This window comes from Drosophila yakuba, chromosome 2L, assembly GCF_016746365.2.
Source record: "Drosophila yakuba strain Tai18E2 chromosome 2L, Prin_Dyak_Tai18E2_2.1, whole genome shotgun sequence".
NCBI classification, from domain to species: domain Eukaryota; kingdom Metazoa; phylum Arthropoda; class Insecta; order Diptera; family Drosophilidae; genus Drosophila; species Drosophila yakuba.
In genome coordinates, this window is record NC_052527.2 from 17359840 (window position 1) to 17376945 (window position 17106).

Genomic DNA, 17106 nt, shown 5'->3' on the forward strand with positions numbered 1-17106 from the left:
GGCGAAGGAGAAAGAAAATAATATCGTGGCAAAAGCAAAACGGCGAAAATGTTCAGAAACAAACTTAACGTGATTTGAGAACGTTGTGCGCCATTCCGTCACTTCTGCGGGCGCCAAACTAACTAAAGCAAAAATTCACTAAAAAACAACATTGAAACGCAGTTTATAAAATACAACTCACGAGTGTATTGTGTGTAAGTAGAAAAGTGTTTTTCGAGTGGCGTGATAAACACACCGACACTCACACACGTGCGATGTTGCTCAGCCTGCGTCTGTGTGAGTGCTCTTGTGCGCTAGTGGGCAATTGTGCAGTTTTGTGAAAGTTTTGCGAAAGTTTTATCAATTAAAGCGCAACGTTGACTATCTAAATAAAAAGTATCCGAGAGTTCCCAGAACGAACAGAAATAGCTGAGAGGAGAAAAAACGTGTTGAAGCCAACGCAACATTTTATTTTATGCTGGCATTACGTGTGCGTTACCACGCGTGTGTGTGTGTGTGTGTCCGTGCGTTCTTATTGACAAAACGTCATTTTATATAATCGGCGATATAGTTCGATCAGTGATCTGTTGCGATCCATTGCCTGATTTCTGTATTTTGTTCTAACAATCGTTGCATGTGTGTGCGCCCTCCAAAACTCCCGCAACTGCCGCTCAGAACTGGGAACTAGCCTCTATAAGAAGGTAAGTCTGGAGCCTACTTCTCCTCCACCGGCTTCCTTTTCCCAACAGGCTGTCAGGCCACCGTGTCTATTTACCGAATAAATCCGGATTCGTGTCCAGGAATCAACAGTCCTCCACTCTCTTGACCCAATTTGAAAGCCACAGTGTTAGTGAAGGCGCAACTGCACTTTCCTTATGCAATTGGTTGCCATTGGCACCCAGACGTATTTTGTTTGCTGTTTGATGTTTGTTTATTGATTTGTTTGGCTTTCGCCACTCGAGTACAGTCGGGCTTCCCGAAGTAGCGACACCAATGGCATTTAGTAAATAACTTCGGCTGGGACTTCAGCACCCATGAGAACCCCTTGAACCCCTTTTTGTGGGGAGTAGTGTACATTCTTCTTATCGAGCGTGGACTGTCGCACATAAAAACAAGAGGCGTGACAATGATTACTTTTCAATGTTTTTTTTTGCATACATTTTAGAGTTATAATAGCAGTAAATGAGCAGTATTAGTAAATTACTTTAATGTGTGACTTTACTTTGTATTACGACCTTTAAAAGAGTGTGGTCCACCTAATAAGTCACCAATGTCACACTCATTATAATTAAAGGTGTAAATTTAATTTCATTTATACAAAATCAAAAGTTTTATTACATTGTCTTCGTTACCTCAGTCAGCATCTGGCTATTAAAAGCTCCACTGTAGTTCACGGCTGCCTTACCGTTATTTTTAACCTGTTAATTGCATTCCTTCCCAAGGCAGTTTAAATTGTAATTAGATGCGGCGAGAGTCCCATTCCAATGAAGACCTACGCACATAAACAAAGCTCTCTTTTCGCTCTCTCGCTGCTTTTCCCCTACCTGGCTTGCACGTGTAAGTTTCTTGTAACGCGTTCTGCGCAATCTCGCTCTTAGGAGAGAGCTGCGCTCTCTTTGTCTCGGCTTGTTATACCAACTGAAAATCATGCGAGTTTTATCTGAGGCACCCGGGGGTGTGTGGGCGTGTGTGTGACGTGTGTCATCTGTTTTCAATACCTCGCGACCAGCTGAGCGGTGGGTGGTGGGTGGTCGGTGGAGTGGGTGACTGACTGGGTTGGTTGCACTTTTCGTGCCACGCTTTTGTTTCTAGGGCGCGGTTTCCACTTTTGCGCCGGAAACACGGCTCAGACATCCGAGGTGGAAGCACTTAATAATCGGAATATCGCTCAAATCGCCTCTGCCCGTAGTTATTCTCTAGGTGCGGACAAACTAAGCACAACATCGAGCTGGCCTGGAAGTGATTTAAAAGTTCACCGGGACCATATAAATGTGCGATAAGCCTCGTTATGTGCTTACAGCCGACTGCCGGGCGATCCTTAGTCGTATGGTAATGTTTGGGGAAATACCCTTGTTCAGAAAGTTATATTTACATAGAAGATAAACAAATTCTAGCATTAACAAATGTTCAATAGCTTAGTGCTTTTAGTGCTAACGCAATTGCAAATCTACTTGATTGTAAAGAGCTATTTTATTAGAAACCTTTAAGCGACCCAGACTATTAATTGATAATGGGAGTGCTTTAAAATCTAACCGTATTTGAGAGCTATTCAAGAGTTCAGACACACACTTGTTTTAAATAGAGGAAGTCAACAATCGAGATATTGGTTATGAAAACCCCCTTATAAATATGCAGGCAGGAAATAAACCTTTAAATGGTTATTAGTCAGTATAACAGTTATTTAAACTCTGTTTTGTTACTCCTTTATAAATGGTATCACTGACCTGGTGTACCTTACAAGTGTTCAATAATTATTCATTCAAATTCGGACATTGGAATTTAGGAGCAGATAAAAACCCCAAATAAGAAAATTCTACTGGGTGGTTAAGGGCCCAGTGTTCCATCACTCTGAAAATGCTCGCCTCGTGGGCGGGCCACGTTTGCCGGTCGCAGCTTTCATTCATGGTCAGGCCGCCCAGTTTTCCGCCCGTCTCTCCGTGCGGCTGCTTTATGTAAACAATTTGCTCTTTGACCTTTTACACTTTGCCCCTGACTCTCTCTCTCCTTTGCTCTTCGCCGTAAACCCACAGTGCAGTACAGTACACTCCCACTCACACTCACTTACATGCAACCGGCTCTCCCAATCTCGCTCTCTTCGCCGCATTGTTATTGTGCTTTGTTTTAAGCTTCACGGCGGCACAATTTCCCCTGAAACTCATACGATTTTCAGCTGGTATATCAAAGGAAAAACGTGCCACACAGCTTGAGGCTTGCCACCCAACCACCCTATAGCACTTACACCTCGTCGCCGTCCCTCGCCCAGCGCCTCGTGACTTTTTTCAATGCTACACTGAACAAAGTGATGTATAAAATGTTATTGAACTACTACTTCTGTTATGTCGCAATATCATATTGCTTTACATCCAAAATGTGGCATATGTATAAGGGCTAAAAATATATTGTGCTTTATTTTAGATAATATAAATTGAACTCTTGTATGTTTAAATGAATAGTAATTACAGTCTGTATAGTTTAATATTAAATTTGTAATAATCCTAATTTGTCTACTGTACACTCACTCGATGTCTCTCCGGGTGCAAAGTCAAAAATAGTCACGCGATGTCGGGGGACTGATGTCTGACCCACACTCCTCCCTTCGTCTACTCGCAGCCGCCCCTGTTTTTCGGATTCGAATTCGGGTTGTAACGACAATCTGTAATCGGCCTTTTTCCAACCCAACCCCCCTTCAGACAGCCTTCAACAAACTAACTTAACGGTTATTATACCCGTTACTCGTAGAGTAAAAGGGTATACTAGATTCGTTGAAAAGTATGTAACAGGCAGAAGGAAGGGTTTCCGACCATATAAAGTATATATATTCTTGATCAGGACCAATAGCCGAGTCGATATGACCATGCCCGTCTGTCCGTCTGTCCGTCTGTCTGTCCGTCCGTATGAACGCTGTGATCTCAGGAACTACAAAAGCTACAAAGTTGAGATTAAGCATACAGACTCCAAAGACATAGACGCAGCGCAAGTTTGTCGATTCATGTTGCCACGCCCATTCTAACGCCCACAAACCGCCCAAAACTGCCACGCCCACACTTTTGAAAAATGTTTTGATATTTTTTCATTTTTGTATTGGTCTTGTGAATTTCTATCGATTTGCTAAAAAACTTTTTGCCACGCCCACTCTAACGCCCACAAGCCGCCCAAAGCTGCTACGCCCACACTTTTTAAAAATGTTTTGAAATTTTTTCATTTTTGTATTGGTCTTGTAAATTTCTATCGATTTGCCAAAAAACTTTTTGCCACGCCCACTCTAACGCCCACAAACCGCCCAAAGCTGCTACTCCCACACTTTTGAAAAATGTTTTGATATGTTTTCATTTTTTTATTAGTCTTGTAAAATTCTATCGATTTGCAAAAAACTTTCTGCCACGCCCACTATAACGCCTACAAACCGCCAAAAACTGTGTTTAAGACTCTCCTTCTCCCTTCCACTAGCTGAGTAACGGGTATCAGATAGTCGGGGAACTCGACTATAGCGTTCTCTCTTGTTTTTTGATCAGCTCGATGCAACAGCTGCAGATTGCGTTGCATCTTATTACAAATGTATAGCTTTGTTCTTTTTTTGAGTGCCAATTGGAATTCAGCGAATTATGGTTGGATTAGGTTCTAATGTCCGATTTATTTCAATGTAACACTGAGCGAAAACTTATTTTTCAGTTATTTTTATTAATTGAATACCAAAAAAGGTGGAATAATATCTTGAAATATTCATATAATTCATAGAGTATGAATAAAAGTAAAACTTAAAATAAAACCAATATATTAACCTCTATAAAGTTTTTAATTATATACTCTAGATAGATTAATACATTTTCCCGAGTGCCTAATCTCTCCAATGTTTTGGTTTCCGGTTCTATCTCTAGTTGGCATACCAACCGAATTTTCTACCTTGTTGCGGTTTCCAATGCTCTATGTTTGGCAAGCGTCTGGTTTAGAAAACAAGTTGTTTGTATTTCAGTTTCAGGGGCAGTAGTTTGCGAAGGAACTTTTGCCACACGGAGTTATACACCGTTCACATTCACGAGAGGTATTTGGGCCCCTTTTGATCTAAGCCCCTGGATGGTGTTTGTTTTAGTCATGACTTTGTTGGATTTTCTAACCGGTTTTCGCGCAGTACCGCTTCGATTAAACCGGCCGTTTGGCCGTTTGACTTCGCCACTGCCCCCACCTCTCGCGATCATTGCCAAAGTCTGTATTTCCCTGGAAAATTTCACTCGAGCACGTGCTCCGCGGTGATGGTCACTCTAAAGATAAGTACTCGTTTGTCTAGGTCATTTATTTTAGCGCTACGCAACTGCCTTACTTTCACACACTCCCATTTACATACACACATGCATACGTGACTATCTCGAGTGTTAATGTTCATGCGAGGTGAGCGAGTGCAAAAGAGAGTGTGCCGATCTTTCTTCTCTGCGGTCGTGTGGGTGTAGCGCTCTCCTTTCTCTCTTTCTCCGCCGGAGCTAATCGTATTTATTTTCAGTTCGCCTCCAAAACACTCCCACACACAGACGGTCACTCGTTTGCTTGTTTGTTTGCCGTGTTTGCTACTCTTTCATTCAGTGAAATATTCAACGCCCGTGCAAAAGTTCTCACTTCTCACTTGCTGATGCTGTTGAGGTCACACCGAAAATATTTTCCAATAGTTGCCACATGGATTGTATGTTTTAATTGCAAAAACTACGATTATTCTTATCTTTATTTATAAATAATGAGAGTGCGTGGAATACTCATTTTTCAAGTCTTTTTAAAATTGTTATACAAGAACTTGGATAGCTTAAATAATCCAATTAGAACCTTTCCAACCAATGTTGTTTGGCTTTTCTAAGTGAACCTCAGGTAATTAAAATATCCAGATAAAGATTTGTTTATATATTTTGTAAAAATAACAGGTTTGGTTTGTTCCAAAGCTAATCTCTTAAATAAGCCATCAAACAAGTGTTATTTCGCTCTGTGCACAACTGTTGTTTGCTTCATTTCAATCTCGTTTGAGCAATTCTTCTCGTTTTCATGTGTGTTCTGCGACTGCGACTGCAAAAAGTATTTTTATTTCGGACTTTGACACAGTCATACGATGATTTTGTTACCCCATTATTCGCCAGAGAATCGCCGCTCGAGGGAGCGAGGCAGTCGGAGGTATGGCAGACACTCACGTAACGCCGCCTGCCTGGAAATAAGTGAATCAAATGTTGCAATTTAATTCACATTTTGCATAGTGCGCACTCGCGGCGGTCCCTCCATTCCACCGCCCGCCCCGTTTCAATGTCAAGGCAGTCGGTAGTTCCCGTTGCTATTTCCCATGAACGCCGACACCTTGGCCAAAGTTCAAGTGGCATTTATGCAAGCGCTGTAGGTACATTTCCAATTGTAAACAATAACGCAGCTGATCGACGGGGAATCGAGCACACAGGTACGCAGGTGGCTAAAACTGGAGCCGGGAATGTATTACCCAAACTGCAAAGGGAAAGAGTTGAGTCACCCTTTGATTTTTCTGCTGCGCAACTTCCACAGCAGAGTGGGGTATACTCGTACTGAATTTTGCACGAAACACAGAAATGAAGTCCACGTAAGTGGACACGTTTTTGTCTGAGGCATTTCTGGTGACGTGTTCTTTGTGATTTAAAGTTTTCTCTTTGTTGTTGCTATACCACACAATTAGTGTAGAGCGCCTTGCACTCGAATTTTTTTGGCATTGTTTGGCAATTTTGTAATGTCTGCGCTTGGAGCTAAAAGCGATCTTGGACTTTGACAGCTCACTTGGCTTGAGTTTTCCGATTTGTGAAGTGGCAGTTGCATTGGCGTCAGCAAAATACAAATAACAGTCTTAAAACGGCGTTTCAAGTTCGAGCTATGCTCTACTTTGTACTCTCTACTTTCGTAGCGATTTCAGGTGTATTTTCTGATTAAATCAAGCACGACGTGTTCGTTTGCCCAATGCATTTCGACCGATTGCAGTTTGTCGTGCAATGAGCGCAAATAATAATAGCAATCAATAGGAAAACGGAAACAGCACCAGTTACAAGTACCTGCCGTTCAGCTGTAATTAATTCAAGGTTTGTGCCTTTGTCTTAATAGAGGCAATTAAGTGAGTTTCACTCTGAAATTATAAGCAGTTCGTAGTGTGCAATCTGCTGAATGCAGAGTGCATTTCGCCTGTTGATTAGCTGGAGTTGGGGGAAAGTTGTTACCACGAGATCTCCGAAAATGATCAAGAGCTTTGGGTTATCAGTTAATGTTTGTGCGAAGTCCCTTTCTGACAATTTTATTGTCAAACGTGCAATTAAACTTATTTGTGAGGCTGATCAATAATTATACATATCGAACCGCAGTATTCTCAATTACTGTGTTTATGGTCTGATTATGTTGATACAAGGAACTTCCTGACATTACAGTCATAAAATAAGCATTTAGGCAATGCCTAAATTTGGAAGTGTTGTTCCAAAATAAGTTTTTATCTCAATGTTATCTTGCTTTCAAAAAGTCGTCTGTTGGCTGTTGACCTTCTGTACAGCTTTATGCTCATTGTAAGATATTACGCATACGACGGGTGTGTTATCTAACCCACAAGTTGTACGAATCGGTTCTGATTCAATCAGTTCTCAGAGCAGTGCTTATTTAGGCACATCCACCATAATTTTTTCACATGTGCGACAGCGCACACTGCCGACCAGAGGGGCGGTCCAAAGTTCGGATTACAGTAATCACAGGCTTAATGTGCACAATTTCCTTATTGTTTTTAAGCGGACCATGATTGCTTAGTTAGACAGAACACTCGGCATAACCTTTGCTTCCAACACGCCATTCTCTGCAATATCGTTTAAAACATAAGTATCTTTTTGTGTACTTAGAGCTCCAACTTTGCACCCGGGGCACAAGATCAAAATGGCTGCAACTGACCCACGGACATGTAAAGATAAACGATTTGATATTTTATTTTCATTTAATTTTAACTCATTTACCTACAAAGGCAGTTTAACAACTTTCGCCCGTGTCCGCGTTGCTTAAACGTCTTAAGCTTCGCACAGTGGTATGCAAAAGAGTAAAATTTTGAGCTCTGGTTGAGTTTCGCTTAAAATACTGCAGTTTTTAGTGTTTTTAGTGCTTGTTCTTTAATTTGTGTTTGTATGTTAATGTTTATTTTAACATTTTAATGTTTACTGTTGTTTTCTACCCCAACTAAAAATAATAACAAGGAATATCTACCTCACAACATATTATAATTGTGAAAGGAACTTTGGGGAATGTTTCTATGAAATCTATGAAAACTAACCAAATTTCCACTCTCTAAAAAATAGACCATTAGACCATTAATAACCCACAGTGGCGATTGTATTGCTTATACTTTGGTTAAATACCGAAGTGTTGTTGTTTTCGCAGTCTTCATTATGTTTTCATATTGTCTTTCTTTGCAAACAAAACACGTATTCACATCGCTTACGGTTTCGACTCTTCTGCTCCGCGTTTTAACCATATGTCAGAGGTGCGAGGGATAAGCAGGCAGAAGATCTGTATTTTGGGGCCAGTTCAATGCACTGCGCCGGAGCAGACTGATACGGAGTTTTGACTCGTATACCCTTTTTGTATCACTCGCATGTCATGTGATTTGAGGGTTTTGAGCGGTTGCATAAGAGGCGAACTTTGGCGCCTTGGAGCGAAATGCTCTTCGTTGTTTATCAGGGACGGCAGATTCTAAGGAACCCATTTGATATCGGCTTTCAGAGCGGATAAACCTTGGTGCGTCTTTAGACTTTGGACCTTGCCTGCAACACTTGTTCATAAACAAAAGGCAAAAACAGCGCAAAGGCGTTCTTTTGTAAGTTGTGTAAATAAAAAGAAATAGAAAGAATTTGTATAGTTTCTACTGAATTCCCGACCTATGCCAATGTTTCTCCGCCTAACTAATGGGCGAAATGAAAGAGAGAGTGAATTTGAGGTGTTGGGCAACTGATTACGCAATCGCTCTCTTGCTTTTTTAACCTGGCTGCCTAATTTTAAATTTTCCCAATATACGTATCCCCCATTCTCTGTTATTACTATCTTGAATCGTTCATTATGTTCTTTTTATCAGCATTTTGATTTTCTGGCAAGTATCCAGAAATGCCGAAAGCGTAACAACAACTTGTTTGGACTTCAGGTTCTGATTTGATTATAATATTTACGAAGGCCGCACAGTTTGCTAATTGGGAAAAAAATATATTTACGCTCGATTCGATTAATATATTTTAAGAATGCAATTGGGAAATTACTTTCTGTACTAAGATTTAAACTAAGCTAGATAGCACCTTATAGAATTATGTTTTTTTTTTGTGTGCTCAAAGGTGCGTGGTAATTATGTCATCACACATTTTGGTATCGGTTTAATGCAGCAATGCAGATTTTCATGATTTCCTCGTCAGTTGTCTCTTTCCATTTTGTCGTCCTACCTCATTAGCACTACATAAATGCATATATTTGTTCTCTTATTGGTTGCAGGTGAAACTACAAACTGAACATCTGGAGAGGAATACCTGACATCATCCTATTATTGTTGCGTCCACTGTTTGTTCGTTCTTGCCATTAATCAGAGCTAGGCTCTTTTGGAGGATACGCCTCACACCCACCATTTCCACTACCGATCAAAAAACACTCATTCAATTCATTGATCGAACAAGTAAAGAAGAAGCATCAAGATGTTCATCGAAGACGATGCGCAGTGAGTAAAGACATTTATAATATAAGAGCTGTTTAGTGTTGAGCCCGTTTTTTGTGTTTCATTAGTACATTACTCAGTGTAAGCTTGTGGTTGTGGATTTTTTTTGACTCGGTAAATAATTTTATTAAGAAAGCTGACTGTCAATTACAGAGATAGTGCAAAAATTTTGCTTAAAGAGTTGGACTTTTTACATCTTTATTACATTTTTTTTTAAAACTTTCTATTAGCGGTCTATTAAATGGCTTTTGACATAGCGCAACCTTTTAAGCTCCTTGGCCTGGGAAATTGACGTCATGCCATTTTGCGGAGTCCAAGTTCAAGGCTTTCGTTCGATTTGCTTATCAGGCCAGCACTCACACACGATGTCTTTATCAAGAGTGCAGTCTTCAACTACACTTTTTACTAGGAATTATAAAAAGTGCCACACTTTGAGCACGCTCAAATATGCCACGACCGCTATATAATATTCTATTAAATAATTACGTATACATATTTATGAAGAAGTGCGAATCTCAGCATGACTCGCTTCCTATTTAACTAGCTTCTATCTTGTCCGTATGCTAATAACTGGTTTTCTACTTAATCCGCCAATGAGCGATAATCAATAATCAGTAAGCGAAATTCTTAGTAAAATGCTTTACAGTGTTTTATAATAAATCGCGTGGCATTTTAATTAATTAGGCATTGCGATAATAAGTTTATCTAGTGTTCTGGTGGCAGTCGTTCAGATTTATAATTATAAATCAAAATTTAAAAATATTTGGCATGATTTTTTTGTCTAATTTTAATTATAAAAATCGTGATAAGAACGTTTAAAATGGCGGCGGTCCTAATGGAATTTCAAAGAAAGTAAGAGTTCCCGACAAATCTTTCGGTTATTTTCGGATGTCGATAAGTACAAAAATATACTAAACTATAAGAATGTCAAGAAAAAAGCCTATTAGCAACTGCGTATTTGAAAATTAGGAAGTACTCCCCATATTGTGTCATAATTTTGTAAAGTATTTGAGTAATAAAGATTGCTCGAAAATTAATAAAATATTGCAAGTACCCATGATTTTTGACACGATTTATGAAGTACTTGGCAAGCCAACTAGATTGTTTCTAAATGGCAGATAAGGTGCCGGACGTATAATAGGGTTCAGACTAGTACCAGACATACACTTAAGTTTCAGTTTATTACAATAGCCGAGTTCGGGGCCACTTAGGAGTGATGAGTACAGGCGATTCGGACTTCGGCGCTTTAGGGCTAAGCAATCTTTAGCTGATAAAAAGCCGAACACCTTCAGAGCTCTCCACCGGTTATCGCCCGTTTGAAAAGCGTTTTCTGAGCACCCAGAACCAAAGTGAGCGTGAGAGTGTCTACCCCTTTCCGCCTACGGACATTCAAGACCTGCTAACTAACAGTGGCAGCAGCGGCAGGTGGTCATATCAGTTGGTTTTCGGCTTGCGACGGCGCTACAACGAGTGGGTGGGTGCAATGGTGGGAGAGCCTTTGGAAGAGCCAACCGGGCGAATAATTGACGAGGCGGTGAAACCAATAGTTCATTCCGCTGAAATTTGCATACCAATTGGCCACTAATTTGACTTTTTATATTGCCCCTTTCAGAATGGACAGCTTCTGGGTGCAGAGCGCTATTGGCGCGATCAAGGCGATCGCCTTCGTGTACGACATCATCACCCTTCCGGTTTACTTGGTGCTGCAAAAGCCCTGGAAACGCCGCCAGGACTCGCGCCGAGTGAAGGTAAGTGCGTTGACAGGATTCGGGATAAACCTGGCTAGCTGAAACTAATGGAAAATGCCATAGGCTTACCCGGCCAATCAGTGCGACGGGTGTAACTATCTCTAGAATCGAGTAGTTGAAATACTTTCGACTTTGCACTGGACGTTCCAAAGTACAGGGGTCTGCTGCCTACCCAGCTACAATCGAGCTGCTTTAGTTTCGTATATATTTATTAAAAAAGTGCACCCTTGGTTATCAGTTTCAATTAGTTCTTTTCCGCATTTAATTTTCCTCACTTTACGGCTTGTTCTTGCCAGGTGGTTTCTTTGTGTTCATTTTATTGTCTAATCTATAAGGATGACGACTTTTGATTTATTGACCAGGTCCACTATTTCCACTATCTTTTTGCCCTTTTCAGGGGTTCGCAATTTATGCGACAATTAGCTTATCCGATTTCCTTTCTTTCATTTTGATAGCTGTTTGCAATTGCACAAGTTGTCAGGCCATAAAGACATCGCATGTGGTCCCGATAAGAGAACCATGAATCAGGACTTGTTAGGGGTTTAGAAATCATAAAATATCTCTACCATCTTTTCAAGTATCAAGTAAGCTTTGCAAGTGGGAAATCCTTAGCTCTCTGTGCAAAAACAAAAAAAAGCATTTTCGAAGTGAGAGTTTAGCTGATAACATTTCCTACAAATCAAATTTGTCATATTCCCTGGAAGCTATTGATATGGCGTTTCATAGCTGGTCTTCGGTGCCTGTCGTCAAGGCCGATGACGACGATCAGGAGTTAGTTGATCCGCAAGCAGCCCTTAGGGAGAAGTGCCAGGCCAAAGGTCACATTGGGTCCCTGTACAACAAGTATCAAGAGTGCAATGATCGCGTGAATGGCAAGTCCAAAACAACTGAGACGTGCATGGAGGAATTGTTCGACTTCGTTGCTGAGTTGGATCATTGCGTTGCTCACAGTCTTTTCTCGAAACTAAAATAATTTCAAATTCAAGAACGAATATCGCGATAAACACTGCCTTACAATAAAATTAACAAATAAATAAAGGTATCAATTCAAAACAAAAATTCTAGCTGCCTAGAAGGAACCAACACAACAATATTTTCAGTTATAACTCGCTTAGGCTCCACCTGAGGTACACTTTTATCTGATTTTTCACTATCTAAATGGAACTCATTTTGGTTGGCCTTTTCAGTCGGCTGATAAGGTTTATGGGTTACCAAGGAAATGCCAACGTTGTGAATAAAAAATCGCTTGCATCAAAAATTGGTTTGCAACTTGCAATAATCTTTTAAATTAAAAATGTAATTAGGGATCAGCAACTCTATGCAATACCACGGTTAACTAGCTTCTCATCGCATATCTCAACTCCTCCTTCCTCTACAGGCCAAGCCCATTAACCAGAAAATGTTGGTCGATGAGTCCAAGTACGCGCCGGATGACATAGAGGTTTAACTTTTGCAAATGTGTTTTTAATTATTTAATAATACTATCTGTTATGGAACATACACACACTACACGAATACACATACAAACACACACACACACACATTGGGGCACCCCCATACAAAACACCACACACGCACAATGAATGTTCCAGGGACTGGTGATCGTGCCCAGAGTTGAACCCCTATTTGGAGACTCTTTTTGGTGTTGGTCAATGAAACATGATCTCCTGAGTTATGGCCCTCACCTCAACAAACCCTCGAAAACTCACATGTCCGTTATCTCTCTCTGTCGATTCTACTTTGTGGTCCCTCCCTTAATCAGGCGTTTCTTTTTAAATCGCGATCACTAACACGACGTTAAACTAATCGCCACGAATTTGCTCATTTTCTAGGCAAAGATCGTGCGGAACGATGACAATGAGCTGACCTACCGGACCACGGACCCGCCACGGGATGTCCATGTGAAGATGTTGCAGGAGAACATCGACACCCTGGAGAAGGTATTCAACTATGTGGCCAAAACTTATACGTCGAAGCGTTGTCTGGGCACCCGGCAGATACTCAGCGAGGAGGATGAGGTGCAGCAAAACGGACGAGTCTTCAAGAAGTACAACCTGGGTGACTACAAGTGGAAGACGTTCACCGAAGCGGAGCGCACGGCGGCTAATTTTGGGCGCGGTCTGCGAGAACTTGGCCAGAAACCACGCGAGAACATTGTCATCTTTGCCGAGACGCGAGCCGAGTGGATGATTGCTGCCCACGGATGCTTTAAGCAGGCTATGCCCATCGTCACCGTCTATGCAACATTGGGTGATGATGGAGTTGCTCACTGTAAGAAAATTGGATGACCATGTGTATGGCTTTAAAGTAATAATTTAATCTGTTGCCAGGCATCACTGAAACGGAAGTCACCACGGTTATCACCTCCCATGATCTGCTTCCCAAATTTAAGACGCTGCTGGACAAGTGCCCACTGGTGAAGACCATTATCTATATTGAGGATCAGCTGCAAAAGACGGAAACTACTGGCTTTAAGGAGGGCGTCAAGATCCTGCCATTTAACCAAGTTGTCAAGACCGGGCAGGACAGTAAATTTGGTACGTTTGGAAAGGGTGTTAAAAGTTGATTTATTTCAATGTAAATCACACGACAGATTTGCTTAAATTTATTGTAAATCACACCGAGAAGAGTGTGGGCTCGACGTGTTCACTATCGGCGTTATCGTCATGGGCCTGAGTCGTTGCATTCGATGTGGATGCAGCCGGCTTGTGTTCATCATTATTATCTACAACATTGCTCATTCTTTCGAGGTCATCAATATCATTTCTCTCGGTTACTCCGTTTTCACTATCAGAATCTGATTTTAGTTCCGGTTCCGGCAAGTGGTTGCAATAGCGCCATCTAATGAAGAGACAAAATGAGTTTATAGGTCATCTAGTGCTTTTATCTACACCTCTCACCTCATGTCAGTACTGGAAAACTCGACGGGCTGCAACAGAATCGGCTTCGCTTGCTCCACAAATTCATTCACTAGACTGGGGCCTGGTCCTATGTTCAAATTTTCCGCTTTAGTCTCAAGGGTAACTTCTTCTGTTATATTCTCCCTGTCTCCTTCTTCCTTAGAGGAATATGTACGATACGCCCGAAAGATGAGAACGCCGCAGTAAACGCCAAATAGTGTAAAAAATACAAAGCAGCTTCTCGGTTTTCCTGATGTTGGGCCTAGCAAAGCATTGCATTGTTGCACACAAGTCAAGGGCGTTAGGGTGATGAACTCCTCCAGGATTTGAGCCATTTCGAATTGTGTCTTAACTAAAAAATCACCCTACACAATTTGGAAAGATTTTTATGTTTACCGAAACTATGCGGTATTTATTCTGAACTAAAATGTTGACAGGATATGTCTAGCATACTCTACGCCAACATGTTTTTAAATATTTCAATTTGTAGACTTAAGTGAAATGAGTTCAATTATTAATTAACTTAATTTTGCATCCCACAGAGCACGTTCCACCCAAAGGTGATGACATTGCCATTATCATGTACACTTCCGGTTCCACTGGCACACCAAAGGGTGTCCTGCTCTCCCACAAGAACTGCATTGCAACAATGAAGGGCTTTGTTGACATGGTGCCTATCTATCCGGATGATGTTCTGATCGGATTCCTGCCCCTGGCTCACGTTTTTGAATTGGTTGCAGAAAGTGTGTGTCTTATGACCGGCGTTCCAATAGGCTACTCGACGCCTCTGACCTTGATCGACACTAGCAGCAAGATCAAGCGCGGTTGCAAAGGCGATGCCACTGTGTTGAAGCCCACCTGCATGACATCGGTGCCGCTGATACTGGATCGCATTTCCAAGGGCATTAACGACAAGGTTAACTCTGGCTCGGCGTTCAAGAAATCACTCTTCAAATTCCTTTACCAGTACAAAGTCAAGTGGGTGCAGCGGGGCTACAAGACGCCGCTGATTGATAAGTAAGAACGATTTACCCATAAGGATAATGAGATGGTAACTAAATCTTGTATTTTTTTGCAGACTGGTGTTCAAAAAGGTGGCAAAGCTTATGGGTGGTAAAGTGCGCATAATCATGTCCGGTGGAGCGCCTCTCTCTGCAGACACACATGAGCAAATAAAGACCTGTCTGTGCCTGGAGCTAATTCAGGGCTATGGTCTTACGGAAACTACGTCTGGAGCCACTGTCATGGACTGTGAGTGTTCACAGATCAACCTTTCTATTCATAATAACTAACTTACTTTACATCCAATGCAAGACCGCGATATGACCTACGGACGCACTGGAGGACCATTAACTGTCTGCGACATCCGTCTAGTCAACTGGGAAGAAGGCAACTACCGCGTCACAAATAAACCTTATCCCCAGGGCGAGGTTCTTATTGGCGGCGAGTGTGTCTCTCAGGGATACTACAAGTTACCGGGCAAGACCAATGAAGATTTCTTTGAGGAGGATGGACAAAGATGGTTCAAAACCGGCGACATTGGCGAAATACACGCTGATGGCGTACTTAAGATTATTGGTAAGTTGTTTAGCACAGTTGTTGTTATGTCCATTTATTATTTCCCACTTATTGCAGATCGTAAGAAGGATCTTGTTAAGCTGCAGGCCGGCGAATATGTCTCTCTTGGCAAGGTTGAATCTGAGCTTAAGACTTGCGGAATCATAGAGAACATTTGCGTATACGGAGATCCGACAAAGCAGTATACTGTGGCACTGGTCGTCCCTAACCAAAATCATTTGGAGGAGCTGGCACAGAAACATGGCCTCGGAGACAAGACCTTCGAAGAGCTGTGCTCATCACCGATCATAGAGAAGGCTATTCTCAAGGAAATTGCTGAGCATGCGCGGAAATGTAAGCTATAATGAAGAATTTAATATTTTTCGAAGTTTTTAATGGCAAAATGTTTGATCTTAAAGGCAAATTGCAAAAATATGAGGTTCCCGCCGCCATCACACTGTGTAAGGAGGTCTGGTCTCCGGACATGGGACTGGTAACCGCCGCCTTCAAGCTGAAGCGCAAGGATATCCAGGACAGATATCAGCATGATATTAACCGCATGTACGCCTCATGAAAGTCAATGTACTAAGTTAAAGGTATCAGATGCAGCAACGACAACAACACGCAGACATTAAAGCAGCAGCAATGAAGCTAGTGTGTACTAATTGTTTTTAGTAGCACCCCACACAGAATAAGCATGCATACAAAATCCAAAACCAACCTAGCTTAAGTCCTAAAAGATCTAAATGCCAAGCAACACATGCAGGAAATTGATTAGTCACATTGCGCATGTAAAGACAGAATGTTCCCATTTACCTTTTGCTTTTGTTATATCATATTTGCTAGAAATCGAAAATTGCTCGTTTCCATTTTAATAAAGTTCGTCAAAGACTTGTTTGGTAGATAGCTGCAGCTGGGTTTGGTTTGGAATTGCGCTGTGAATGTGCTAGGAATGCTGTTGAGCAGATCGACAATGATTAATGGTAATGATAACTGAATGCCGATGATGAGAAAGAATATTGTATACTGTACAGTTTTCGGTTTATAGTACATTTTGTGGCAAATTTATATTGCAGAAAAATACTTATTTTTATATTAAGCTTAAGTGGTTGCCTATTAATTATGTAAATACGATATACACATAAATATAAAAGTATATATGTGTAAAATAAATCTAATTTTTAGTGTACTTCTCTATGCTAAGTTAAATGTATGGAATTCTTGAAATAATGAAATGTAGACAGCAGAAATGAAAGCGACTTGATTATGAATTAAAAGCCACAACTGAAAGTAAAAATCTTAGAATTTCCCTTGCAAATGCTTCTTATTGGCGCAGAGAACTGTGCATCTAAACACAAATGGAACCATCCAAAAATTATGTTAAATTACACAAATGCATAAAGGTTACAAAGGCAAATGTAATATATATTTTAGATCAATTTAGTTAAGAAAATGACATCAAATGAATTTTATGAAATATATTATGTAAAACACGTAACGAGAA

The 17106-nt window shown here is 41.0% G+C and overlaps 3 protein-coding genes and 1 long non-coding RNA gene across 8 annotated transcripts; 2 read left to right on the forward strand and 2 right to left on the reverse strand.

Moving 5' to 3' along the window:
- Nucleotides 1–56: 56 nt before the first annotated feature.
- On the forward strand, nt 57–16899 carry LOC6528625 (long-chain-fatty-acid--CoA ligase 3). 5 transcript variants are annotated; one of them, XM_015198493.2, is made up of 12 exons: nt 57–194; nt 655–680; nt 9181–9400; nt 11010–11145; nt 12524–12586; nt 12978–13416; nt 13476–13682; nt 14588–15062; nt 15124–15296; nt 15360–15623; nt 15681–15956; nt 16022–16899. In XM_015198493.2, exons 3-12 carry the CDS (start codon nt 9378–9380, stop codon nt 16174–16176), a joined length of 2211 nt encoding a protein of 736 aa, XP_015053979.1. In that variant the 5' UTR covers nt 57–194; nt 655–680; nt 9181–9377; the 3' UTR covers nt 16177–16899. The 5 variants fall into 5 exon arrangements, with proteins under 5 accessions (XP_015053979.1, XP_015053978.1, XP_002089668.1 ...); XM_015198492.2 differs by lacking the exon at nt 12524–12586; XM_002089632.3 differs by lacking the exon at nt 655–680 and having other exon boundaries at nt 58–194.
- On the reverse strand, nt 4358–9181 carry LOC120320508. Its single transcript, XR_005559997.1, has 2 exons — nt 5796–9181; nt 4358–5739 (listed from the first exon to the last, which is right to left on the reverse strand). It is a non-coding gene; the product is annotated as an uncharacterized LOC120320508 (long non-coding RNA).
- LOC26536424 (cytochrome b-c1 complex subunit 6, mitochondrial) lies at nt 11043–12233 on the forward strand. Its single transcript, XM_015199249.2, has 2 exons — nt 11043–11145; nt 11601–12233. The coding sequence occupies exon 2, from the start codon at nt 11858–11860 to the stop codon at nt 12116–12118; it is 261 nt and encodes an 86-aa protein (XP_015054735.1). The 5' UTR covers nt 11043–11145; nt 11601–11857; the 3' UTR covers nt 12119–12233.
- LOC6528626 lies at nt 13694–14488 on the reverse strand. Its single transcript, XM_002089633.4, has 2 exons — nt 14046–14488; nt 13694–13986 (listed from the first exon to the last, which is right to left on the reverse strand). Exons 1-2 carry the CDS (start codon nt 14378–14380, stop codon nt 13761–13763), a joined length of 561 nt encoding a protein of 186 aa, XP_002089669.1. The 5' UTR covers nt 14381–14488; the 3' UTR covers nt 13694–13760.
- Nucleotides 16900–17106: the final 207 nt, after the last annotated feature.